Here is a 26,984-nt window from a genome sequence, read left to right on the forward strand (position 1 = left end):
TCCCCCTCCAAGCCCTTTTCTGTAGCTTGACGTTGACATTCTCCTCCAATTACATATCCACCTTTGCTTTTTTTAAATTTATGAATTATTACCATTTTTTGCAGTAAAATGATGCAAATTTGCTGGGGCACGAATGCTAAATCGGGAAGATGCAGGGATCCATTGCATAGGTAACGCCACCCATCTTTCATGAATGAATTAGTAGTACTTTAGATATCATTATTTTTATTTTAAAGTACGGCCATTTTTTGATGCTCAATAAAAGAATTGAGCTGCTCTTCATCTTCATGTATGGTAAATGTAAAATGTTATGCAGGAAGGACGGAGGTGTCATGTGGAGTCTTTGTGGATGCACAGCTGCTGTGTGATGCGTCTGGTCTTTCCACACAGGCTGAGGAGAGCAGCCAATGAGGCATTTGGTGCAGACACTCTGTGTTTGTGACACCTTGTGGTAGGTGGAGTCCCGGGTGGGGGGGTGGGTGGGTTTGTGATGATGCTGTGGCTGAGCGAGCAAGGATGAAAGCAGAGGATGATGAGATGTAGCGCTGTTGCAGCGAGAGGACTCTTTCACTTTCTCCTCGCCCGCCCCCCCTAGTCCCCTGATGTGAGTCATGGAGGAGATTTAGCAGAGAAGAGCTGCCGTTAAGCAGGTGAGAGCGTCCTCTTTTCTCTACGCAACTTCTGTCAGAGTTGAGCTCACTTCTTCTTCTGGGATGTAGTGTGTCAGTGTGCGACATGATGACAACGATGGTGGTGGTGGTCTGCACGTGTGTCTCGCTATAATGTTGTCTCGTCTTCTCACTGAGAGATGACACACAGCTGCTGCAGCATCAGGACCGTGCAGCCTCTTGAGTGACAGCTGAGCTCCATCACATCTTTTATGGACGCTAAACTGTACATCAGCTTTGTCGTATGTCCCCCCTCCTCCCCTTTAACCTGAGGACAGGACCCCCGTCTGGTCTCAGCGGTGTGGGAATACAACCTCCCTCAGTGATGTGATGTTTTTGGTTTCTCGTTGGTTGGCTTGTGAGTTAGCTACTTTGTTAGCGTGCAAGATAAAATACATAAAACCTCAACCCATCAGCAATGTTACTGTACCTAAAGTTTTCAAAACATAATTTACTGTATTTATTGCCTGGTTGGAACGGCACCAACCCTGGTTTTGTTCTACCACCTGTGAAATAATGCTTTAAGTCTCAAGTAAGGCTTCCAGTTGAATATCAAAAGGAGTACATAGAAATTATTGCAATGCTGAAGAGAATTGGTCAGCCTACCAGCCAAAGTCTAGCGATCTTTAAAGTAAAACTGAGTTCCTTTTCTCCACAAGCCTAATGTGGAGGCAGGCCCAATGATCAGGAGAACTTAACGTTAACAATCAACTGTTGTGATGTGGGGTGTGATGTGATTTTAACCAACCTTTGGCTAGGGAAACTCATTATGGAACTGTGTGTGTGTGTTCCAAGTGAAATATCCAAAAAGTCCAGAACGGAGTGGAAAATATTCAGATACTAGTGACTTTTTCTCATGTTATTTGATAATTTTGCAGATGCCGAAAAAATACCGTATCCCTCTTAAAGGTGCTGTCTGTCATGGTTAGGTACTACAATGGGGGTGTGAGCATTCAAACACACTATGTCCTGCCCTCTTCTTGCTCTGTTTACGTCATAATTATTATTATTATTTATTTATTTTTTTCCACTACCACTGTAACACTGTTTGGTACATACTAGTCGATGGTGGTGTTGCCATATTTTTTTGGCTGAAAAATATGTAATTTGGAGCCAAGGTAGAATTGCACCTTGAATATTCATTCATTCATTCATTTTCTACCGCTTTTTCCTCACGAGAGTCGCCGGGGTGATGGAGCCCATCCCAGCTGTCTTTGGGCACACCCTGGACTGATCGCCAGCCAATCACAGGGCATATATAGACAAACAACCATTCACACTCACATTCATACCTATGGACAATTTGGAGTAGCCAATTAACCTAGCATGTTTTTGGAATGTGGGAGGAAACCGGAGTACCCGGAGAAAACCCACGCATGCTCGGTGACAACATGCAAACTCCACACAGTGATGACCGAGGGTGGAATTGAACCCTGGTCTCCTAGCTGTGAGGTCTGCGCGCTAACCACTCGACCGCCATGCCGCCCCCTTCATATCAGTTCTCAACAAAAAAGAGGAGGAAAAAAGGCTTCAAGATTTCAGGCATAACTTTCACTCGGACACATATTAGCCTTATATATGTAGCAAAAATGTCGAAACAAAGATGCCACAACATAAGCAACACCAAAATGGTGATTTTTTTTTTTGACAAATATAACACATATTGTACAATAATTAAAAGTCCATATGTTACTTTTGAAATCCAGAAACAATATCCAAATTTAAAAAATACATAGCCACTATATATATATATATATATATATATATATATATATATATATATATATATATATATATATATATATATATATATATATATATATATATATATATATATATATATATATATATATATATATATATATATATATATATATATATATATATATATATATATATATATATGTTCAGCAGCACTATAAACGTCTTGAGTACACTTGAGTGGTACTGACAGTGCACTGCATTATGCAGTACTTCTCACACTTATGCACTCACAAGACTCCTTATCTCCAGGTGGGATATTTCCAAGCAGTCTTGAATGCATTTTGGCTCATAAAGACCATGCCCCTCCATTCACACACAAACACACACACACACACTCCTTAGAAGTAGAATGAGTGCAGCATCAGTCTTGAAAGGCCTTTATTGAAAGTACATGACATGAAGGTCAAGAGGTGGTATCGATCCAATGCACCTCCGCTTCATCCTTGTTGACTCTTGTCTTTAACGTTCGTTCATTCTTTTCCCTCCGCTTCGTGTTAGCTGCCGTGTGCTTTATTGCACCTGGGATTAATCAATAAAGGAAAGCTCTAAAGCGTTATTGTCGTTGTCGTCAAGACATATAAAGAAATTGCAGCAGCAGCTCTGTTAGATAAGAGCATCAAATACATATCAAATGTCATATACATCATTCTAACCATTATGATTCAAATGTATTACTATTCTTTACTAGCGTAAAATAAAATAAACTCATTATTAATAGGGGTGGCACAAGACAAGACAATACACGAGATTGGGTTTGAGAACGCCAAGAGATGAGATTTGAATATTACGATATAAGTAATATCAAATATATGACGTTATATTGCAATGTACTCATTTTAATTTCTACTCCATTACACTTGTCTGCACTCTGTGTGTATGCTACCGGCCCCGCCTCCACCCACAGAGACACTCTGTTCATGCTGTTGTTCTATGGAACAAACATGCCAGGGCACTGCATTGGTTTGCAGTGAATTGAACTCTCTCTGCAGTGAACTCTCTTCCTGCTTGTTTAGAGGCAGGCCAGCAAACTTCATGAGTTCATTTGGATTAATTGTGTGATTAATGAATGAATTATAATTTTTAGGCCTAGCGCCCAGGAGAAGGTTTTTTTTTCCGTTTCATTTTTTTTAAGTGATTTAAGTTTATTTATCACTTTTGCAGAGCTGCTGCAAATGTGAATTTCTCCTGGAAATAAATGAACAATCAGTGAGATACATTATTCGATATTACACTAATTTGCTTTGTCACCTAGAAGTTGTTTTGTTTAAATAGCTTAGTATACATTGACCTAAATTTGATTGCTTTGATCATTTTTAGTGCACAAAACATATCCAAGTATCAGAGAATGTCTGGCGTCCAAATCACCAACACTCAAAACCATGAAAACGTTTTCCTCCATCTGCTGCCTCTTAACACATCAAACTTTGATCCACACATCTGCTGCTCGTTAACACTTCTACTTTTACAAAGTGTTTTTCAGATGAGCACATTTATCACGCTGCTTTATAATGCCTGTGCTGTGTTTGCTGGCTGAATCATCGCTGTCTTATGAATACTGATATCAAACACACAATAAAAGACACAGGTGTAAAATGACATGACAAAGCTGACGTGAATGCTCTTTTTTGATGCATTTTATTAGCATTGGCCGCAGTTAACACTGAGTGTGAATGGTTGTTTGACCAGTCCAGGGTGTACCCCGCCTCTCACCCGAAGACAGCTGGGATGGGCTCCAGCATACCCGCGACCCTAGTGAGGATAAGCGGTATAGAAAATGGATGGATAATATATATATACTGTACATATATAATAATAATAATAATAATACATTCATTCATTTTCTACCGCTTTTTTCTCAGAAGGGTCACGGCCAGAAGGGTGCTGGAGCCTATCCCATCTGTCATTGGGCGAGAGGTGGGGTACACCCTGGACTGGTTGCCAGCCAATCACAGGGCACATATAGACAAACAACCATTCACACTCACATTCATACCTATGGACAATTTGGAGTCGCCAATTAACCTAGCATGTTTTTGGAATGTGGGAGGAAACCGGAGTACCCGGAGAAAACCCACGCATGCACGGGGAGAACATGCAAACTCCACACAGAAATGGCCGAGGGTGGAATTGAACCCTGATCTCCTAACTGTGAGGTCTGCGCGCTAACCACTAGACCACCGTGCCGCCCATAATAATACATTTTATTTTATATTTTAAATACTCAAAGACACTTTACAGAAGAATGGAGTTGAATACAAGGAAGTAAACAGAGTAGAAGACACACCAAAATACAACAAAAGTGGGGCGGGGCACAGCAGTCAGGTATAAAAAGTTAGACATTAAAAACAGATTTAAAGAGGTGGGTTTTTAGTTGTTTTTTGAAACTGGAAAGGTCAGGGCAAGCACGGAGTGAATGGGGCAAAGAGTTCCAGAGGATGGGGGCAGCGATGGAGAAGGCTCTGTCACCCCAGGTTCGGAGCTTGGTCTTACACGGGAGTGCCAGGAGGTTGGAGTCTGAGGAGCGAAGGGGATGTGGGGGATTGTGTGGATGGAGGAGGTCTGTGAGCTATTGGGGGGGGGGGTTAGATCGTGGAGGGCTTTGTAGGTGATAAGAAGAATTTGGAAGTGAATGCGTTGGGGGACGGGAAGCCTGTGGAGGTTTTGGAGGACAGGGGTAATGTGTTGACGGGAGCGGGTGGAGGTGAGGAGGCGGGCAGCGGAGTTCTGAATATATTGTAGGGTTTTGGACGGTGTACCGTAGAGAATACTGTTGCAGTAGTCCATTCTGGTTGTGATGAATGCATGGATCAGGGATTCAGCAGCAGAGAATGTAAGTGATGGACTATAAAAAAAATTGTAAATCATATCATATATGCATATGGCGTTCTTTCATCCTTTTTCCACAATCAACTGTAATTAACTGTAAGTTTGGAGCGCAAGACAGAAGCAGAGGCAATGAGCAAGACTAAGGTACAAGTGTCGCAGCATGGAAGACAGTCAGGCCTGATGAGCAATTGGCAGAAGGCATGCAGCAGGTGAGCAGCAGTTGGCTCTGCTCCAGGAATTACCCAAAAAAATGGCATTGCAGCACAGAGAAAAAAGCGGCAACAAAACCAACACAACAGGATCCTGACAAATGCACAGCAACAATTATTTCATTATTTAAATAAAACATATATCATTTATTTGAATAATACTATTATTATTATATCAATCGTATAATATATATTTATTACAAAGAATTTATGGTTCAAGTCACATGATGTACCAATAAATGATTGACAAACAAAGAAAGGCACCAAGCTGTGAGACACTGAAGCACTCTGCTGAGCAGGTAACCAAGGACGACCGTGGCGAAGATAAAAACCCAGTTCACATATAGATGGTCTAAGCGGCCCTTGGCAAAACCACAAAGCCAGACCCCGTGGTGGGCACCTTAGTAGACTTTGTAGACAGCACTACCGAGACTAGAGAATGGTTCATAGTTAGGAAGCACTTTGGGCATGTGACCAACCACAGCGGAGTGGGCATGCCCAGAGGCGGGCCGTGGGGGGGAATAAATTAAAACAGACTGTTTTGGCAGGAAGCACAAACCAAAGGAAATACAGTTGGAATAGGTGCAGATTCGACAAAATCTAAAAAGTTTTCTATGAGGGTTATTGTGTGTAGCTGTTCTATAGGAGTCCACAACTCAATACAAAGAATAGAAAAATGAGCCTAATGGGTCCCCTTTAAACCCTTGCCTCTTCTTGTGAAAGATGCAACGGCTGTAGGATATTTTTGTAGACTTACTGGTTGATCTCCCTGTGGCAAGAACTTGCGGCGGACAATGCCACCCACAGGGACGTTTGTGATGAACACGAACAGCCCTGGAAATGTTATGACACACCTTGTATATACATACTGTATTCAGTGTTCCCTTGTGGCATTGTAGGTCACCTTTCATGGAGTCTGTTTTGTGGGTTTTGTAAGAGTGCCATCTTGAATATTTTTTTAACAGCATATGAACGTGCATTGTGTTCTGCGTCCTTGTAGTGTATTAGAGTGCTCTGTTGTATGTATGTACCCCGCCTCTTGCCCGAAAACAGCTGGGATAGGCTCCAGCACCCCTGCGACCCTCGTGAGGAAAAGCGGTAGAAAATGAACGAATGAATGAATGAATGTGCATTGTGTTCTGCGTCCTTGTGGTGTACACTATCGGTGCTCTGTTGTATGTATGTACCCCGCCTCTCGCCCGAAGACAGCTGGGATACCCGCGACCCTAGTATGGATAAGCGGTATAGAAAATTTATACTATATATATGTTGTACATATATTAAATAACAAATTTTAATCATATCGTATATGCATATGACAGCATATGAACGTGCATTGTGTTCTGCGATCTTGTGGTGTATTAGAGTACGGGTTGGCGGTTTGTTATTGTACTTATACTGTTACCACTAGAGGGTGTTGTACACTCATGTTGCAGACGTGTGTTTATATTCCTCACGAGGGTCGCGGGGGGTGCTGGAGCCGATCCCAGCTGTCTTTGGGCGAGAGGCGGGGTACACCCTGGACTGGTCGCCAGCCAATCACAGGGCACATATAGACAAACAACCATTCACACTCACATTCATACCTATGGACAATTTGGAGTCGCCAATTAAGCTAAAATTGATGTTTTTGGAATGTGGAACCCACACACACACAGGGAGAACATGCAAACGCCACACAGAGATGACCGAGGGTGGAATTGAACCCTGGTCTCCTAGCTGTGAGGTCTGTGCGCTAACCATTCGACCGCCGTGCCGCCCTGTGTGTTTATATACTATATTTATATGTATATATATATTAGTATATATAATATTTTTTATCTAGCTTATGTAAATAAATATGTTTACTTTCCCAGCATTAAAATAGTGTGTGTGTGTAGGCATTCTGTGTTGCATGGGAAAAGTATGTGGGGGGGGCCTTTATCCCATCAGTTGGATGTCACGTTGTAATCTTCTTATAACACGAGGGGAAAAAAAGTAGCAAAAGCCGCTTTTGATTCCCATTTGGCAGCTCTAATCTTGTTCCCCCCTAAATCCTCTCCAAGATGATTTTGGTCAGCAATATTCAACTGTTGCTATCCATGCACACATCCATCCATCTAGAAACCATATCCACAGTTTAAAAAAGACCAATAGTATCAGGTGGACACACCACTGGCATATAAAGTACCACAGCATCTTGTGTTGTTGCCGTAGCGAGTCCACATCACCTGCATTAGTAGTCTTTAATGTTGTTAGACCAGCCAGGACACCTGTAGTGTTGCACTGCCATTTACACAAATGAACTGTTAAAAGTCAACACGCGTAAGGGGAGCCGTGGCGAGGAATACATTAATACATTGGTACATTATGCAAATGAACTTGTATGAATAAATAACGATAGATTCATGTATGAATTCATTAATAAAAATTTTAAGTGCATTTCGCACTGATCCTGATCATGCATAAGTGAAATCGGATGATACCAATACCATTCCCGATCCCATCCTTCAGCTGCATCTGCTGACTTCTGAACCACGGATGTAGCCGACCGCCAGTTACTGCAGCAAAGCATGCTGGGAAACATGTAATTCCACAGCTGCCAACGCTTTGGCCTGTTTGGCTCACCACCTAAAGTTTTGGTCTCACCTCACCCACACAAAGTGACACTTTTAAAGTAAACTGTTTCAAAATAAGAGTCCCACCACTCTCTATGGGGCCGCCACAAATAGTCGCCCATCTTTTTCCAAGATTATTATATTATCTCCAAATTTGAGAGAGATTGTGAGCTTCCCATCACGACTAAGCTTGTCGCCATGGAGACCAGCATCTTCCCTTGCATCCTCATATCACTTTCCTGTGCACAAAGTAGCACAAGTGTCCTTTCCTCCTCCTCCTCCTCCTCCTCCTCCTCCTCCTCCTGTTCACAGGCTTAACTTCATTCATCTTATATTTGATCTAACCTCTCATGCCCCCTCCCCTCTTCCATTAGCACACATTGACATGTCCTCCATGACAAACAGCCAAGTGTCACTGCGAGGCTTCGCTGAAGTCACCCCCGCTTCCCCTTCCTCCCCATGGTAATGAATGATTGACATGTCACAGGTGATGTCATATCCTGCAGCCATGATGGAACACAGAGCAGCTCTCATAAAACATTTTTACTGGAGTCTCGCTAGCACACGCCATGGATGCCGCCCCATGAATCATTCATGAGACAGTCGGCCACACAACACAACACAACACAACACAACACATACACTACACGGATAGATGGATGGATAGATGGATAGATGGATGGATGGATGGATGTACACAGGAGTGAAGTGTTGTTTATTGACATCTGCTCTATAGGTGTCCACAACTCAAAACACAGAAAATTAGCAGTTGTTGTCATTGACTAATATTTACATTTGTTTGGTGATCTGAAACAAAAAAAAAAAACCAATCAATCAGGAAGGGGCAAACATTTTTTCACAGCACGGTATACGTGTGTGTGTATAGGGTATTGAAATTGCCTTCGCCTGCCATCGGCGCCACAGAGAGGTGTGGCTTGCTATGATGCGCATGCATTAATTACTCACAACACATTTTCAACTCAACACTTTCACACAACACATTTTAAAATAACACGTTTTGACCCACAGAGTGTAACACATGGAGCTGTAGCTGTTGTGTTGCACAGGATGTTGTCAAAAAACATGTGTGGCCTTGTTGGAGGTCTGCACAGGAGACATTCTCGCTGTTTATGGTTGTTATTTGATCTTGAAGCTTAATATTCAGGAGTAATTCCATTTCTCTGTCAGTTTACATCCTCAATTTGAAGTCGGCCTGGTTGTGTATGTTTTTTCCACAAATGAAATCGGAAAATTGGAACCAAAGCACTAAAAAAGTTTGCATATTTTTCTGTTTTTAATAAATGCGTTTTTTTTGGGGAGGGGGAAACCTGATGCGGCCCAGCCTTGCCTAGACCCTAGCTCCAGTGTCTCCCAGGTAAATTGAGTTTGAGACCCCTGCTATAGACTATCCTTTATGGACACTATAACCACACTTTGGCAGCGATAACCCAGTCCCTCCAACGACGTTCTAGAGCAGGGGTGTCAAACTCATGCAATAAAGGGCTCAGACACTGCAGGTTTTCTGTCCAACCAGTTTCTCCAGCAGGTGATCCCTCAAATTAAGAGGTGTTGATCATAAAAATCACCTGTTTTAGTGTCTCGGCCAACCTTGGCACGAGTTTGACAGCCCTGTCCTATAGATGTTCTTGCAAAAATCACACAGAAAATAAAATGTGTTTTGCCTGAATGCCACAAATTAATGATTAGCCATTTTCATAGTAATGCATAGGCAGACTTAAATCCTGCTTCGTAATAAACAGTTAAATAAACACACCACACAGTCAGGAGATCTGGAAGACCTGTGTGGAGTTTGCATGTTCTCCCTGTGCATGTGTGGGGTTTCCTCCCACATTCCAAAAACATGTTAGGTTAATTGGCGACTCCAAATTGTCCGTAGGTATGAATAGTCGTCGATATTTTTCAACAACCACCGTATCCTTGACATATTGTCTCCCATGCACACTGCATGCTGGAGACCAAATGTGTACACTAGGGTGTTTTTCTATGTGTGTATTTTTTTTTAGCTCTTGTCTGGTGAGGAGCAAGCACCCATACATTTTTAAAGAGTACCCCCCACCCCCCACCCCAACACACACAAACACCCAATAGTGCAACAGCGAGATGAGAAGATGAGAGTAATGGCTGGAAGGGGAGAAGCTAACTGGCCCCCACCATCTTGGTGAATAAGTAAAGATTTAGAAGCCGGCGGTCGCTTTAAAAGTCTCTGCTCAGAGCAAGAGACTGATGACGGCCTATTTACTCATTCACCATTACACACACACACACACACACACACACTTTGTGAGGCTTCGTCAGCGCTCTAACTGTGAACACCCGTTTGCATTTGGAAAGCTTCAGCAGCACACGATGTTGTGGAGGAAAAAAAAGTGATGGACATGAAGTAATGTTTGGACTTTGGCCACTTCATTAGGTACACCATCCAATGTGAGCCAATATGCATCATTTGCTTTTACAAAGACAATAATGCTCATGTTTGAGTGACACTGGTTATAAACATTGTAACGTTTGTAAAGGCTAAATTGCTGTCATTAAATGTGTGTGCCTAATGAAGTGTCCTGCTCAGTGTGCAGTCAGTAATAAAATATGTGAGCAATGAACTGAGAGTAGCAGAGTATTTATCATCCAAAGAGCCAATGTTTTGTCACTTTAGGGAGCAGAAATGTGATGTATCTGAAGCGCGGTGCCAAAAAAACTGAGGAACATTTGCCGACTTTCATCACAAAGTCTGAGGTTTGAGACGTCAACGTTTTGTTGCAAAGACCATAAATCGTGCGATTAATGTGTTTCTTTGTCAAAGTGACCCTGACAGCACATTGTTGTCGTCATAAATCATATCAATAAAACAAAAAGCACACTTTGGTGTTTGTCGCTCCACACAAGCCTTATAAGAACAATGTGTGTGTTTTATAACAGGTGGACTCATTGTGCCCCCCCCCCTCCACATCTTTGAATGGATTTGTTGCATATAGCAGATATTCAATGTATGTTGTCGCTAACCTTCAATGTACACTAAACTTAAGCAAAATAAGTATTTGATCACGACTTATTACTTGGTGGAGAAAGCCTTGTTGACAAGCACAGGGGTCAGATGTTTCTTGGAGTTGGTCTCAGTTTTGGTCTTATGTGATGTTTCATATTCTCCCAAACCTTGTCTGAGTCATTCGGGTGTTGATTGTACAGTATATGGGTCTTCTTGACGAAGTAGACCTTCAGGATCATTTCAGGATCTCAATTTATTACAGCGGTCTGCACAGCAGTCGTGTGGTTAGCGCGCAGCAAGGAGACCCGGGTTCAATTCCACCCTCGGCCATCTCTGTGTGGAGTTTTCATGTTCTCCCTGTGCATGCGTGGATTTTCTCCGGGTACTCCGGTTTCCTCCCACATTCCAAAAACATGCTAGGTTAATTGGCCACTCCAAATTGTCCATAGGTATGAATGTGAGTGTGAATGGTTGTTTGTCTATATATGCCCTGTGATTGGCTGGTGACCAGTCCAGGGTGTACCGCGCCTCTCACCCAAAGACAGCTGGGATAGGCTCCAGCACGCCCGGCAACTCCCATGAGGATAAGCGGTAGAAAATGAATGAATGAATGAATGAATGCATGGCCTCATGCAAGGGGACCCAAGTTCAATTCCACCCTCGGCCATTTCTGTGTGGAGTCTGCATGTTCTCCTGTGCATGCGTGGGTTTCCTCCGACATTCCAAAAACATGCTAGGTTAATTGGTGACTCCAAATTGTCCATAGGTATGAATGTGAGTGTGAATGGTTGTTTGTCTATATGTGCCCTGTGATTGGCTGGTGACCAGTCCAGGGTGTACCCTGCCTCTCAGCCGAAATCAACTGGGATAGGTTTCAGCACCTCCCACGACCCTTGTGAGGATAAGTGGTAGAAAATGAATGAATGAATTTATTACAGTAAAGTTGGCTCCTCATACTTTTATTGCTGACTGCGCGCCAAACTCTCTAGACATCATTAACTAGCTCCGCCCTCATAATTCTGGACCATTGACTGTTATCTTGTATGTCTTCCAATCATGAATTTGTCGTGATCTGCACTTGTTTTGGTCTGCTGCCCCCCTGTTGTCTCTTTTATGTCCTGCAGTGGACTCCTGCCTTGCTCTCCTGGTCTGCACACCTGTTGCCCATCAGCCATTAGGCCTTCATATACCACTCCACATGCATTGTTCACCTGCCAGATCATTTATCTTGTCATGCCTCGTCCACTCCTGACCTTTTGTCTCTCTGCCCTGTAACTTGTGTTTTTGCTGCCTGTTTGCTACTTTGTACTCTTTTGTTTGTACTTTTAGCTTCCCATTGATCTTCTGTCACTGCCGTCTTTTGTTGTGCTTTGTTTTTCCTCCTTTTTGAACGCCCTTTGTTGATTATTAAATACTTGGTCTCTACTCCGGAGTCCTCAACACCTGGCACAAGTTCCATCCAACCTAACAGAATTATTGGTCTCTTTAGCACCAAGCTTCTTGTTGATGGTCGTCTTATAGTCAGTCCCGGCCTTGTGCAGGTCTACAATCCTTTCCCTGAGGTCCTGCCACAGTTCTTTGGTCTTATCCACGGTGGTGTAGAGGTTTGAATAGAACTGTTTCTGTGACTGGTGTTTTTCTTCCCATATAAATTCAGATTAGGAGTACGTTCTTAAAGTGACAGGACCAATTTGTATGCTTTATAGACTCATAACTGATCTGAGGGGAGCCAGAATGCTTTCTGTTAAAACAAATCAGATTTTTGTCCCCTGACATGTTATTAAAACATACATGGTACATGTACTCATAATGACATTTTTAGATGTTTCCTGTTATTTGCGACGTTCACAGTATGAAGTGTGAATGTGTTGTTTGGTGCTGAGTAGAAACAGCAAGATGTTTTTCTGAGTGCTTTTGCTGTCTGAGGAGAGAAAAGGGAAATCAATTTTTCAGTAGGCATATTATGTCTTGTGGGCCAACCTTTGACTTGCAACTAAATTAGACGTTCCTTGCAATAATTGGTTCCCGAAGGTGTTCTGTCATAACTTTGGAAAAGGAATGAAAACAAAGCACAGGCTAAAAAAAATAATGATGCATACTTGCTAGGCTGCTATTAAATAGGAGTGTGCACTTCATCTAAAGTATTCTTCCTGTCAACAAGGTGGACTGTGTTTAATGTGGGGGTCAGTGCCTGAGAGGCTGTGGAGTTCTCACTGCTGGTGACGCTAATGAGGATAGACGCTCCTCAGCAGTCGCAGCCTTGACCCACATTAGTGGTGCACCCGGGGCCCGCTGAGACAGGATGGCGAATAATGTCTCCATGTTTGATTTGAGTCACACCATGCAAACTTGCCTTGGCTATCAGTTAACGCTGGAGGAGCAACAAGCATTGCAGACACAAAACGATGGCAAGGAAATACATTTACTCTCTTTACTCTAGGGGAAAGCATGCAGATAGCCTTTGAAATGATGTCTGGAATCTAACATTTTCAATAGAAGACTACTGGAGAATAATTTATCATGCAGTCATCCATCCTCACTAAGGTCGATGTTGTATGCTGGAGCCTATCCCAGCTGTCTTTGGGCAAGAGGCGGGGTACACCCTGGACTGGTTGCCAGCCAATCACAGGGCACATATAGATAACAGTGAATGGTCCAGAATTACGAGGGCAGAGATAGTTAATGATGTCAAGAGAGTTTGGAGCACAGTCAGCAATAAAAGTATGAGGTGCCCACTTTACTGGAATAAATTCATTCATTCGTTCATTTTGTACCGCTTATCCTCACAAGGGTCGTGGGAGGTGCTGAAACTTATCCCAGTTGATTTCGGCTGAGAGGCGGGGTACACCCTGGACTGGTCGCCAGCCAATCACAGGGTACATATAGACAAACAACCATTCACACTCACATTCATATCAATGGACAATTTGGAGTCACCATTCATTCATTCATTCATTTTCTACCGCTTTTTCCTCACAAGGGTCGTGGGGGTTCTGGAGCCTATCCCAGTTATCCCCGTTTTTGGAATGTGGGAGGAAACCGGAGTACCCGGAGAAAACCCACGCATGCACGGGGAGAACATGCAAACTCCACACAGAGATGGGCGAGGGTGGAATCGAACCCTGGTCCTCCTAGCTGTGAGGTCTGTGCGCTAACCACTCGTCCGCCGTCTTCCCAGAGGCCTCCTACAAATTGGATGCACCCTGAACACATCCCCAGGGAGGCCACCTCATCTGGCTCATCTGGAGCAGCAGCTTTACAACGAGGAGAGCCCATCCAACCTATGGCGAAAACTCAATTCAGCATCGTGTACCCACCATCTTGTCTTTTCAGTCTCTACTCAAAGTCCATGACCATAGGTGAGGGTAGGAACGTAGATGGACCTATAAATTGAGAGCTTTGCCTTTTCGCTCAGCTCCCACTTGAACCGATGAACCGACGCAGAGTCCACCAAGGATATAACCTTCACTGCGGCGTGGGAAAGGCAGCGATGACAGGGTGGACTAGTTTATTACACGGTGGCTCCACACAAAAAAACTTTATGAAAAATGTGTAATTCAGAGAAAAGTGTGAATTTTTGTGATGTTGAATACTGATACATACATCTCGGTGTGGAGTTTGCATGTTCTCCCCGTGCATGCGTGGGTTTTCTCCGGGTACTCCGGTTTCCTCCCACATGAATTGCACATGAATGTGAGTGTGAATGGTTGTTTGTCTATATGTGCCCTGTGATTGGCTGGCGACCAGTCCAGGGTGTACCCCGCCTCACGCTCGAAGACAGCTGGGATAGGCTCCAGCACCCCCGCGACCCTCGTGAGGAAAAAGCGGTAGAAAATGAATGAATGAATGAATGAATACTGAGTCCGAATGTCCTGAATGAGCAGTTTTCATGTTTTAATAAGTTAATAAATATGAGAAATGTGGAAGTGGTAAAAATGAATTTTGAAATGAAGTTTGTCAAAGAAATGTATGAAAGTACAATCTTGCTATGACTGTAAGCATTGGTGCGGAGACTCCATTTAAAAATGGTCTGAGGTCAAAGTTCTTCCTGCAGTGAAATATTGTCAGTGATGACAAAATGATGTGGCGTTAAAGACATGCTATATACTTGGTAGCGGCTAAGAGGCTAATGGTATTATTGATGGATTCTTGCTTGGAGCTGACAGCCCACAAAGTCACAGTAAAGTAAAATCATCAATCACAGCAGCAACAAGTATGTCATCCGTCGTCAAGGACGCACCCTCCCCTCCGGTAGAGGTCCTCCACGCAGGCCCAAGTCTGCTCCTGACACAAAGTGGGATTAAACGCCTCCCTGAAGGGCACCTTGATGGAGAGTCCTCTTCTTCATCCTCACTAGTGCTCTGTTGTCACGGATACAAACGGCTGAGACAGCATCCACGTCATCCTTTTATATGTTCACACACAAGATGCTTTTTTCTTTTCACCTGCGTGAATATACACTTAAAGTCAGTTTGATTCTAAATGTATATTTCATTCCTTGTGTACCTTCATTTCCTTGTATTAACATGTAATTATCACATGTAAACACTTTAGTCTGACTTTTTAAAGGTCAGAGTGGAGACTAGGTAACCAATCGCTCGTGCAGTAATGCCTCCTTTATCATGATTACTGTTCAAGCTAAAATGTGATAACGTGATGAGAAGGTGGCGACACGGCGATCGAGTGGTTAGCGCACAGACCTCACAGCTAGCAGACCAGGGTTCAATTCCACCGTCGGCCATCTCTGTGTGGAGTTTGCATGTTCTCGTGCATGCGTGGGTTTTCTCCGGGTACTCCGGTTTCCTCCCACATTCCAAAAACATGCTAGGTTAATTGGCGACTCCAAATTGTCCATAGGTATGACTGTGAGTGTGAATGGTTGTTTGTCTATATGTGCCCTGTGATTGGCTGGCGACCAGTCCAGGGTGTACCCCGCCTCTCGCCCAAAGACAGCTGGGATAGACTCCAGCACCTCCGCAACCCTCATGAGGAAAAAGCGGAAGAAAATGAATGAATGAATGATGAGAAGGTGAAGATGATTGGCATTCAACACCACCTGCCACATTGTTGCCATCAAAAACTAGGCAAAGAGTGGTAGGAATAGGAGTATAGAATCATCCCCTTGATGGAAGACGATAAAAACAAACGCGGTGCATTGTAAACCAGCGTAAACAAAGGAGGGCTTTATCTATTCATAGACGTGCCTTCATTTCCATAGAAATCTAATGTGACCGAGACGAGGATTGTTCAAGGCTTTACATTCAAAAGACAAACAGAGAATTGTATCAGTTGCAAAAAACACACAGTGGTTGGTCTTATGCAGGACTTTTTTTCTCCAACTGCTCGCAACTTCTCATTATACACTCATTAAACACTTGCCCCAAACCCGACGGGGTGAGAGACATGCCACTAGTGTCCACTACCGAATAAATCTAATTTATCAGGTGCATGTGATGCCTTTTGTTTTGATTTTCCATCTATTCTATTCAATGGTTATTGTGTTCGCTGATCCTTTCAACCCAGTCACCTATTTGTTTTTTTATAAGAAATTACTTTTAAAGTGACAAGTATTGATTGCTCATTGCAAGTACAGGAGGTCATCACAAGTTCACTCACCACACAATATAGTTTTACATTTATGGTCTTACATGCGTGTAAATGATGAGTGAAAGAGATAAATCAACATTTCAAGTTACTTTTACCCTCACTGAAGACGCAACTATGTTGCTAAAATAATGCATAAAGCTAAAAACAACCAATTAGCTAAAAATGTCATCCAATACTTCTCTACAAGAGAGGAGAAATATGATCTCAGGGAAGAAGTACATTTGAAACACTTCTATGCTAGGACTACGTTAAAAAGCCATAGCATTTCAGTATGTGGAATCAAACTATGGAATGGATTGAGTAAGGACCTCAAACAATGCACAACGATGAGCCAATTCAAGAAACAATACAAGGAGTTGATGTTTGCTAAATACAAGGATGAAGAGTCTTGAACCAGTCATGATGTGCTATATATATCACTATATTGACACTTACTATGGTACCCATTATGTCATTGGATGCTCATATACGAGGTGCATTATTAAAAAAAAACAACAACCTTAAACTGAATTATGGAAAGCAGGAAGTGAACAAATGTAACAGTTACTGATTGTAAAAGTACCAGGTGGAGGGGTAGGACTTAATAAGCTTTGCTTCTTCCGACTCCTTTTGGACATGTGGAACTGTGAATTGATTATGTGATGCATTCAATTGTAATCAGATGCATGTTCAAATGAAATAAAACCATTACCATTACCATTACCATGTTCATTTATCCCTTTCGGTCATCATTTCTTGTGGGAAAAAAATGTTTCAGTTCAACAAACTCGTATCTCAAGCAGTGTGTATTAGTATCTTATAGTCAGGAAACAAAAACTGCCGGAGTGCTGAGCTTATCAGTAAACAGCCACACTCAAAGCAACGAGAAGAAGACCACAAAAGGCTTTTCGATGCTTTTAACTAAGACTGTTTTTCCAATACAAGCTGGACTAGTCAATGTTTTCACTCTATCATTAAAAAGGAGTGGCTTCTGGTATTCTCATGAAGCCATAAAGGGTGATTTAGGCCGACCTGATTGTGTGTGTGGGGGTTAGGGGGGCATAAAGATGTCAACCTGCCATCTTTTACAACTAACACTGATTCAAATGCAAGTGTGCACTTCAGTGTACTTCTAGTACAGTGTACCACTCTTCCTCACGAGGGTCGCGGGGGGTGCTGGAGCCTATCCCAGCTGTCTTCGGGCGAGAGGCGTGGTACACCCTGGACTGGTCGCCAGCCAATCACAGGGCACATATAGACAAACAACCATTCACACTCACATTCATACCTATGGACAATTTGGAGTCACCAATTAACCTAGCATGTTTTTGGAATGTGGGAGGAAACCGGAGTACCGGGGAAAACCCACGCATGCACGGGGAGAACATGCAAACTCCACACAGAGATGGCCGAGGGTGGGATTGAACCCAGGTCTCCTAGCTGTGAGGTCTGCGTGCTAACCACTAGACCACCATGCTGCCCAATGTGATTTATTTCATATTTTATTAGTTTTATTATTTTATAACATTGGATATGATTCGTACCAAGTACCAGAACTATGAGATGAGAATGAGCCGTGGGTTGTGTTGTATGTGCAGTGAGAGACGAGATGGTGAGGTTCCTGTGGAAGTGGCTGGACAAGATGAGGTGCTTGAGGAAAAGATCCATGCTGCCTCTGCTGGGCTTCCTCATCACCTTCCTGCTGCTCTTCAACCTCTACATGGACGACAGATACGTGCTGGTAAGGTTCAATTCTTTAGACACTTTGGATGTCCCTCTGAAGAAAAGACGTCTTAATGTTGTTTTGTTTTCCAACAGGAGGCTCAGAAACGACAGCTCGGAGATACTCTGATGCATCCGGCGAGCTCTGACAGATACAGCCACACTTTCAGAGACCTGTCCAACTTCTCTGGGACCATCAACGTGACGTATCGTTACCTCGCAGGGTTTCCTTTGCCCAGGAAAAGTAGGTATTCTAAGCAAGCCTTGTGATGCCATATTTTAACATTTACTGCCATTGAGATGTTATGATGTTTTCAGAGTACCTAACCATCGGGCTGTCATCAGTGAAGCGAAAGCGAGGGAACTACCTCCTGGAGACCATCAAGTCCATCTTTGATCAGTCCAGCTATGAGGAGCTGAAAGAAATCGTGGTGGTTGTCCACCTGGCCGACTTTGACCCAGTATGGTGCGAGAACCTGGTGCAGGAGATGAGCAGGAAGTTTGGCCACCACATCATCGCGGGTCGCCTCCTGGTGATCCAGGCTCCAGAAGAGTACTATCCATCTCTGGATGGCCTGAAGAGGAACTACAATGACCCCGAGGACAGGGTACGTTTCCGCTCCAAGCAGAACGTGGACTACGCCTTCCTGCTCAACTTCTGCACCAACCTGTCAGACTTCTACATGATGCTGGAGGACGACGTGCGCTGCTCCCGCAACTTCCTGACGGCCCTGAAGAAGGTGATCACATCCAGGGAAGGTTCCTACTGGGTGATGCTGGAGTTCTCCAAGCTGGGCTACATCGGGAAGCTGTACCACTCCAGGGACCTGCCTCGTCTGGCTCACTTCCTGCTCATGTTCTACCAGGAGATGCCGTGCGACTGGCTCCTCATCCACTTCAGGGGTCTGCTGGCCCAAAAAGACGTGATCCGCTTCAAGCCCTCCCTCTTCCAGCACATGGGCTACTACTCGTCTTACAAAGGGGCTGAGAACAAGCTGAAGGATGACGACTTCGAGGAGGACTCAGTCGACATTCCCGACAACCCTCCGGCCAGCCTTTACACCAACATCAACGTCTTTGAGAACTACGACGCCACCAAGGCTTACAGCACCGTGGACGAATACTTCTGGGGGAAGCCTCCTTCTACCGGAGACTTCTTTGTCATTGTCTTCAACCAGTCCACCAAAATCAGCAAAATAAAGATCGTCACAGGCACAGAAGATCGCCAGAACGACATCCTTCACCACGGAGCTCTGGAAGTGGGTCATAAGAGCGTGGAAGGCAAGCAGGGGAGACAGTGCTCGTCCTACATCACGCTGGGGGAGTTTAAGGGTGGGAAGATCGAGGCCATGAACGTGCACCGCAAGATCGGCTTTGACATTGAGTGCGTGCGAATCGTAGTGACGGCCGGTCAGAAGGAATGGATCATCATAAGGACTATCAGTCTATGGACCGCTCAGCCTCTCGGCCCATTAATCCTGTGACCATCTCTTCTGTCTTCATTGTTTCATGCATTCAGGCATTCCTTTGGGACAACTGCAGGGGTTTATGGAACAAAATAATTTATATTTTCTTGGCTTCACAGATGTATTTTGCTTTTCAATCATTTTCCATATCTGTCAAATATTATACAGAATCCGACCTTTATAATTTTCCTAATATAAAAAAAATGTTAATTTGTCTGGTGTCGTGTTTTCAATTGTGACAACACCTAAAATGTATCACTCACACTCAAAGTTTCATATGAAATATAATAATAATTGTATTCAATTGTATTTATATTATATGAAACAGCAAAACATTTGACAACTACGATTGAAAAAAGCAACAAAAAAATCTGTCAAATTATGCATGAAACAGTCTCAAAGTTAATTAAGGTTGCCTTTTTAGGCGCGCTAAAATGTGTTCTTAAAAGACACTATTGACAACGTCTAGAAATAGTACTGTCGATCGGTTGTTTTCTTTTCTTTACTTTGCTGCCATCTAGTGGTCAACATTACTTATTACTTTTATTACACGTCTGAGTTAAAGCGTCGGTTAATTAGCAAACCTTTTTAATTGCTATATAATTCATATATTTATACACTTGACTCCATTTAAATATGTATTTTCTGTATATAATTGTATAGTCCTTTTTAATTCAACTGTCAGCGGACAAGTGACGGCCTATCAGCCATTGAATGTGCTTACTGAGCGTTCCACCTGATTGGTTGAGACCAGCAGCAAGGGAGTAACGCACCAATCACATTACAGCAGTTTGCCAACGAATATGAACCAGAGCCCACCCATTTGAATCACGAGTTCTGACGCCATAACAGCGCGACAATATGTTGTCAACATAAACGAAAACAGACGCTAGCTCGGCAGTGGCGACGTATGCTTGAAAACCCTTCATGGTTAATATTTGGGTAAGTTATTCATTATAAGCGAGTCCATATTTAATATAAATTTTAAGAAGATGATTGTCTCTGCTTGTGTATTTGAAAAGTGATGTTCCTCGCTGTTAAAAACACTATTTTTGCCAACTGTTTTAGGCATTTGAAAAAGACATTGTTTTACACTATCCGAGTCTCTGCTGCTTGTTGGTTCTACCATTACATGTGGTTTTATTTTTGTTATGATCTTTTGTTGGTTTGTAATTATTTTTGACATGCGGTTTCGTGAAGTGCATCATGTTGTTTTAAATTATTCGGGTGCAAATTAAAATGTTGACGGTGCAGGATGAAAAACAATACAAAAGAAAAATGCTGTAAATGCCAAAAACACACAGAAGCCAAACAACTGCATGAGAAAAATGGTGCAAGTTCACGTTTATATGTTATGTTTTATGGTTTGGATGTTTTTGTTTTTAGATTGTTTTTGTTATTGGAGTGTTTAGACCATACTGTGTGTTTGCAGCTGTACATTACAGTGCAACCGTTCCCTCTTCTTCCAGCAGAAGTGAATGAGGTCCAACCCTCTGGTGCTGTTGTGTTAGCACCGTTGCTGCTGGGATGGGCCAGCAGATCTCAGGTCAGGCGGTGATGACCCGTCTCCCTGAGAAGCTGGTGAAACATGCCGGGCTGGTACGGGACAGCAGCTATCTCACCTATGAGGAGTTTCTGGCCAGAGTGGCTGAACTGAATGATGTGTAAGCTGTGTATAGTTATAATAAGGTAGAATGTGTATGATTTGCCCTACAATATGAGTCCCCTGTCTTGATTCTCAGGACTGCAAAGCTAGCTGCTGGGCAACAGAAGCATCTGCTGTTTGAGGTCCAGCCAGGATCTGATGCCACTGCCTTGTGGAAGGTGGTTGTCAGGGTCGTTTGTACTAAGGTGAAGCCAGAAAACATTTTATACTTACAATAAGTAGCGCTAGACATAAATCACGTTATTCTCACCAGATCAACAAAGATACTGGCATGGTGGAAGCGTCGCGCATCATGAACCTGTACCAGTTCATCCATCTATACCACGACATCACCAGTCAGGCCGCTGGAGTGTTGTCTGCAGAGGGCGCCACTGAGGCCTCCACTGCTCAGCTTCCTGCTACCGACTCCTGTCAGGCCAGCATGTGGATGGGCAGGTCAGTGCCTAAGCGTTGGGATTATGTCATATCGTACATGCCGCTTGCATTCCATTACATCATTTGGGGAGTCTTGAAGCATCTTCCCTTGTTCCTTTACAGAGTGAAGGAGTTGACCGATGAAGAGGAATGCTGCATCTGTATGGACGGGAAAGCCGACCTCATCCTGCCCTGTGCTCACAGTTTCTGTCAGAAGTGCATTGATAAATGGTAACCAGCACACTTACTGGAACATTGTGACGAGCGGTTGCCGACAGGTGTATCCCACTAAATTATATATTATATAGCATATTATTATAGTATGGTGCATAGGTTATTTGATCTGAAGAGTTCAATTCAGACGAAGGCCCTGTTGAGTAAATAGTTGCATCCAGACGGGAATGGATCTGAGTGAAAATGGTGTAATACACAAGGTGCACCTTTGTGTGGCACTTTGAACAGACACGCAGACCCAATCATGTGACACACCGTACCATAGAAGAAGAAAGTGTGCATATAAGTCCGTAGTCTTCCACTTTCCAACGCTAGTCTAGGTGTATGACAAAGTGGAATTACATTCATTTTGGGAGTATAAAACGAGAAAATACCGGGAGAATGTCGACTGCGGTGAGTCATGACACTCAAAATATTATTAATAACTGTGTGCGGGGAGAAGTCATTATGGATTGAAATGAAAAGTAACTAAACAGAGCTCTCCACAGTGGCACTGAATACTTTGTTTCAGTGTTTCAGATTCCAATCTATTTGTGGAAAAAACATGCTGAGCCTGCCACGCCCGCACATCAAACCACAATATTATTGTACTGATGGTGAGTCAGTATGCATTGAACAGAACACGTGCCACCGCTCAGAATGGCTGGGGACCCTTTGTTAACAATAATCAATGTTTTGACAATTTTTCTCATTTGAGTGGATTAGTACATTCTTGCAATCTTTTTATAGTGAATTTACACAATATAAGAGTGTAATTTTGGAATTGAAGTATCTGACATAGGGTGGTATGAAAAACTTTGGGCGCCCCTGATAATTTAAGATTTTCTTTTATACATCACTGGTTGTTGGGATCAGCAATTTCAGTTAAATATATCACATAACAGATTAACACAGTGATGGATGAAGTGATAGGTGAAATGAAGTTTATCAAATTTACAGAAAGTGTGCAAAACTTATTTAAACTAAAGTAGGCAAGTGCATAAATTCGGGCACCCTTGTTGTTTCATTGATTTTAATACCTTTAACACAAATTATTGGAACACAAAATTTGTTTGGTATTCTCAATGACCCTTGACCTGCATACACAAGTGAATCCAATCACAACAAAAGGGTATTTAAGGTGGCAAGTTGCAAGTTGTTCCGACAGCCAATTTTTATGGTAATGGTTTAATTTTATTTGAGCATGCACATTTACAATGGAATGCTTCACATACATCAATTCACAGTTCCATGTGTCCAAAAGAAGTAGGAAGAAGCAAAGCTTATTGTATCCTGCCACCCCAATCTGTTACTTTTCCAATCCATTACTATTACATTTATTCACTTCCTGTATTCCAGGTATGATTTGCAGAATGTAGAAAGACAAAGTGGTAGTGAGACAAAAATCAATTTATTGCAAACAAGCATTAGTAAAATGATTCAATGTTTAAAGAGGAACTGGGCTTTTTGGGAATTTTGCCCTTCATTCACAATCCTGAACGAGAAAGCGAGTTTGAGGTAGCAATGGGTGTAATGGAAAATACCTATTTTGATGCTAAAGCCCTCACAAAATATGCCGCAAATGGCCACAATGTTCTGTTTACATAACTGATTTCTATAATAACGTAGTGGTGTACGTGGTGCATAATGTGAATTGTGGCCTCTGATGCACAGTCCAGTGGGCCCTGCGTATTTAAAGGCAATGAGAGGCATTCATTTGATCGCCACACTGTGCTGCACATGAAAATTGTGAAGTGCGCTGGCCACACCCTGTTGGCGTGGCATAGGTGCAGCGCTGGGAACATACGTTGCGCCTGGTCTCCAAAAATAGAGTCTACTATCACCATCATGCTTGTGTCTCGTCTTCCTGCAGGAGCGGGCAGAGTCGAAACTGTCCCATGTGTCGCCTGCAAGTGACTGCCGCCAACGACTCGTGGGTGATGTCCGACTTCCCCACCGAGAACGATATGGCGGGATACATCCTGAACCTGGCGGATGAGGCGGGCCACCCTCACCAACCGTAACGCACGAGAGAGGACACCACCTATACCAAGTATTCCTTATGAAAAAAAATGTCACTTTCACTGGAGAAAATATTTGACATTTGCACACCCACTCTCTGGTTTCCGATGTGATGTAGACATGGTGCACCATGGGAAATGTCTGTGTTTGTAATAAGTCCTGTGGCACGCACTGTACAAAGCAACACAACATAGAAACTGTGACATTATTGGTGTTGGGCAGCAAATACAGGGCACAGTTCAAAATAGTATGACATTTAATTCTGATGAGCATTCATTCAACTTGAAACCAAGTTCTACCATGCTTGGAGTCTGATTGTTTGGAATAAGAACAACAAAGTCACAGAACAGATTGTGTTCACATGGAGTGGAGGATGCACAGTGGGATACTTTGTGTTTGTCTACAACCGAAGCTGTCATAAGAAGAACAGAGCTGGATTTTTAGGCAACCATCATATTTACTCCTAAAAATGCCTTTTGGTTTTTAGTCAGAACAAAGGAAGCTCTTACTTGATGAGCTTCTGATGAGCTGAGCTGATGAGTTTATGATAGGCACTTGTAACACTTATTATGAAGGCCATGACATATTATGTGGCCTACTCCTTCAGTTACATCTACTTTACTTACAGTATATTCCAGTTTCATTCATATGATCTGCTATTGACGTACTGTATTTGAGACTTTGCTGAGATTTAGGAGAGACTAGTAACTATAGTATGCTCAAATCTTATTTGCTGTTTCCATTTTAGGTGACATGCGATAAAGAATAAATTTTTGTATGGTTTAATTTTGCTGTTGCAATTTCAATTACACATTAACGTGCATGTTAACAAGTATATGAACAAGTTTAAATTGTTTCTATAAAAGTAATTTAACTTAAATATATTTTGTGTGGATTTAATGTATATATTATATATTTTTTAACGATTATTTTATTTGACCCAGATAATTTTTTTAAATCAATGTTGACCAATAACACTTGACTGTACTTTTCTTGTGGATTTGCACTACAACAAATGACGAATGATATCCATATGAAAGTATTTATTTGCTGTAATAGTTTAACAGTAGCAGGACAGCACAGATTAGAAATATAAAAGGAGGTATATTTGTCATTTAACAAATTAATTATTCCCTTTTCACAACAGATGTAGCTTTTAAAGGGGACCTATTATGCTTTTCCCACTTTTCTGACCTATAAATGTAGTTAGAATGTATGCCAAAGTTTCAGATAATGAGGTTTGCGCATTTTGAAGTGAGCCCTAAAAGAAGTTTGGGATGGCTTAAAACGCTTGGTTTCAAAAGGCGTGGTAAAACTGCCCCTTCGTGATGTCACAGAGGGGTGGACTTCCTTATTTGTTTCATAGTTAGGAAGCACTTTGGGCGTGCAACCAATCACAGCAGAGTGTGCATGCCGGAGGTGGGTCGTGGGTGGAATTGTGTGTAGCTGCTCTATAGGAGACCACAACTCAATAGAAAGGTTTGAAAAATGAGCATAATAGGTCCACTTTAATACTGCGTGCAGGCAAGTATATTTCAACCATCGGGTGGCAGCATTTGCCTGATACTGTACTGTACATTCACATTAATCCTAGTTTGCTTTTAATGTGTGATGACATAATTATCTCTGTATTTTCACCAATAAAGACCCTTTCTTTGCACCTAAAGACTTTCAGGCAGTGTTTTTAATATAATACAATTGTTTGCTTCAGTCATTTTTATAAAATGCACAATGTATCAAATAAAATCCATCACTTCCTTCTTTGAGTATCTACTCTTAAATAAAAGAATAACAATTATTTCTAATTCTGCATTAATAAATATCCCTAATAGCCATGGACGTCAACGTTACAACGCGAGTTACTTAAAAAAAAGCCAACTGTTCTATCAACTTGTAAAAATGACAACTCACCAAAGTAACTTCACACACACATGGAGTAGGATAGTGAACTGTGTCATAAGTGAGTAAATTATCTCACCTTTTTGTCGGTAATTGTTGATTTTAAACACTCTTTTGTGCTAGTTGCAGGTTAGCTAGCTGTTATTACTTTAGCCTTTATCTTGCTAGTTGGAGTAGGATAGTGAATTGTGTCATGGGTGAGTAAATTATCTCACCTTTTTGTCGGTAATTGTTGTTTTTAAACGCTCTTTTGTGCTAGTTGCACGTTCGCTAGCTGTTATTACTTTAGCCTTTATCTTGCTAGTTGGAGTAGCATAGTGAATTGTGTCATGGGTGAGTAAATTATCTCACCTTTTGTCGGTAATTGTTGATTTTAAACGCCATTTTGTGCTAGTTGCACGAGAGGTAGCTGTTATTACTTTACCCTTTATCTTGCTAGTTGTTTTGGTAGTACTATATATGTTGTTTATGCCATGTTAGCTTTCACTGCCACCACCAAACATTTTCTAGTACCCTTTTTTTTACATTTGTAAAAGCATACTTTAGAACAGCAGTTCTTATACTGTGTGTATATATACTGTATATCCATAAGTAATGTTAAGTCAATCTGTGTGATATGTTAAGTTCAGTGGCCACCATGATATTAGGTATTTTCTATCCATTTCTAAAAAGCTCCACCTTCAGGGCTAAATACAAACTCCAAATACTTTCCCATAGCTTGCACTACAGGATTGTGACTGTCTTCTGCTTGGAGCCTGTTAAATAACTGATTGATGCACTATTATCACCAAGTGGTTGGAAACTATTTTAACCAAGTGTCTCGTTGATAACAGTTATCTCTAGTTTCTATGTGACAAGGTGTGTGGTCCTCACGGCCCACAAGTGCAAAATTATTAAGTGCTATAGTTAGGAAACCCTACTTTGGGAAATA

At 42.3% G+C, this 26,984-nt stretch overlaps 2 protein-coding genes across 3 annotated transcripts; both read left to right on the forward strand.

Moving 5' to 3' along the window:
* The first annotated feature begins 383 nt into the window (after positions 1 to 383).
* On the forward strand, positions 384 to 20,053 carry LOC131131206 (alpha-1,3-mannosyl-glycoprotein 4-beta-N-acetylglucosaminyltransferase C-like). Its single transcript, XM_058075686.2, has 4 exons — positions 384 to 650; positions 18,250 to 18,392; positions 18,470 to 18,617; positions 18,692 to 20,053. The coding sequence occupies exons 2-4, from the start codon at positions 18,261 to 18,263 to the stop codon at positions 19,855 to 19,857; spliced, it is 1,446 nt and encodes a 481-aa protein (XP_057931669.2). The 5' UTR covers positions 384 to 650; positions 18,250 to 18,260; the 3' UTR covers positions 19,858 to 20,053.
* Positions 20,054 to 20,324: 271 nt separating this feature from the next.
* rnf141 (ring finger protein 141) lies at positions 20,325 to 25,836 on the forward strand. 2 transcript variants are annotated; one of them, XM_058075688.2, is made up of 6 exons: positions 20,325 to 20,781; positions 21,309 to 21,503; positions 21,582 to 21,690; positions 21,759 to 21,940; positions 22,043 to 22,150; positions 24,006 to 25,836. In XM_058075688.2, exons 2-6 carry the CDS (start codon positions 21,367 to 21,369, stop codon positions 24,154 to 24,156), a joined length of 687 nt encoding a protein of 228 aa, XP_057931671.2. In that variant the 5' UTR covers positions 20,325 to 20,781; positions 21,309 to 21,366; the 3' UTR covers positions 24,157 to 25,836. The 2 variants fall into 2 exon arrangements, with proteins under 2 accessions (XP_057931671.2, XP_057931670.2); XM_058075687.2 differs by having other exon boundaries at positions 20,327 to 20,781; positions 21,312 to 21,503; positions 24,006 to 25,835.
* Positions 25,837 to 26,984: the final 1,148 nt, after the last annotated feature.

The sequence above is a fragment of the Doryrhamphus excisus genome, linkage group LG1 (genome assembly GCF_037039965.1).
Source record: "Doryrhamphus excisus strain RoL-2023G ecotype Guam linkage group LG1, RoL_Dexc_Guam_v1.1, whole genome shotgun sequence".
Lineage (NCBI taxonomy): Eukaryota > Metazoa > Chordata > Actinopteri > Syngnathiformes > Syngnathidae > Doryrhamphus > Doryrhamphus excisus.

Bases quoted from the DNA above. Each gene is read 5' to 3' on its own strand.
- LOC131131206 (XM_058075686.2), top strand. From the start codon at position 18,261: ATGGTGAGGTTCCTGTGGAAGTGGCTGGACAAGATGAGGTGCTTGAGG. The intron at 18,393-18,469 runs GTAAGGTTCAAT...GTTTTCCAACAG, and splicing joins TGGACGACAGATACGTGCTG to GAGGCTCAGAAACGACAGCT. The intron at 18,618-18,691 runs GTAGGTATTCTA...TGATGTTTTCAG, and splicing joins GTTTCCTTTGCCCAGGAAAA to AGTACCTAACCATCGGGCTG.
- rnf141 (XM_058075688.2), top strand. From the start codon at position 21,367: ATGGGCCAGCAGATCTCAGGTCAGGCGGTGATGACCCGTCTCCCTGAG. The intron at 21,504-21,581 runs GTAAGCTGTGTA...CTTGATTCTCAG, and splicing joins GTGGCTGAACTGAATGATGT to GACTGCAAAGCTAGCTGCTG. The intron at 22,151-24,005 runs GTAACCAGCACA...GTCTTCCTGCAG, and splicing joins CAGAAGTGCATTGATAAATG to GAGCGGGCAGAGTCGAAACT.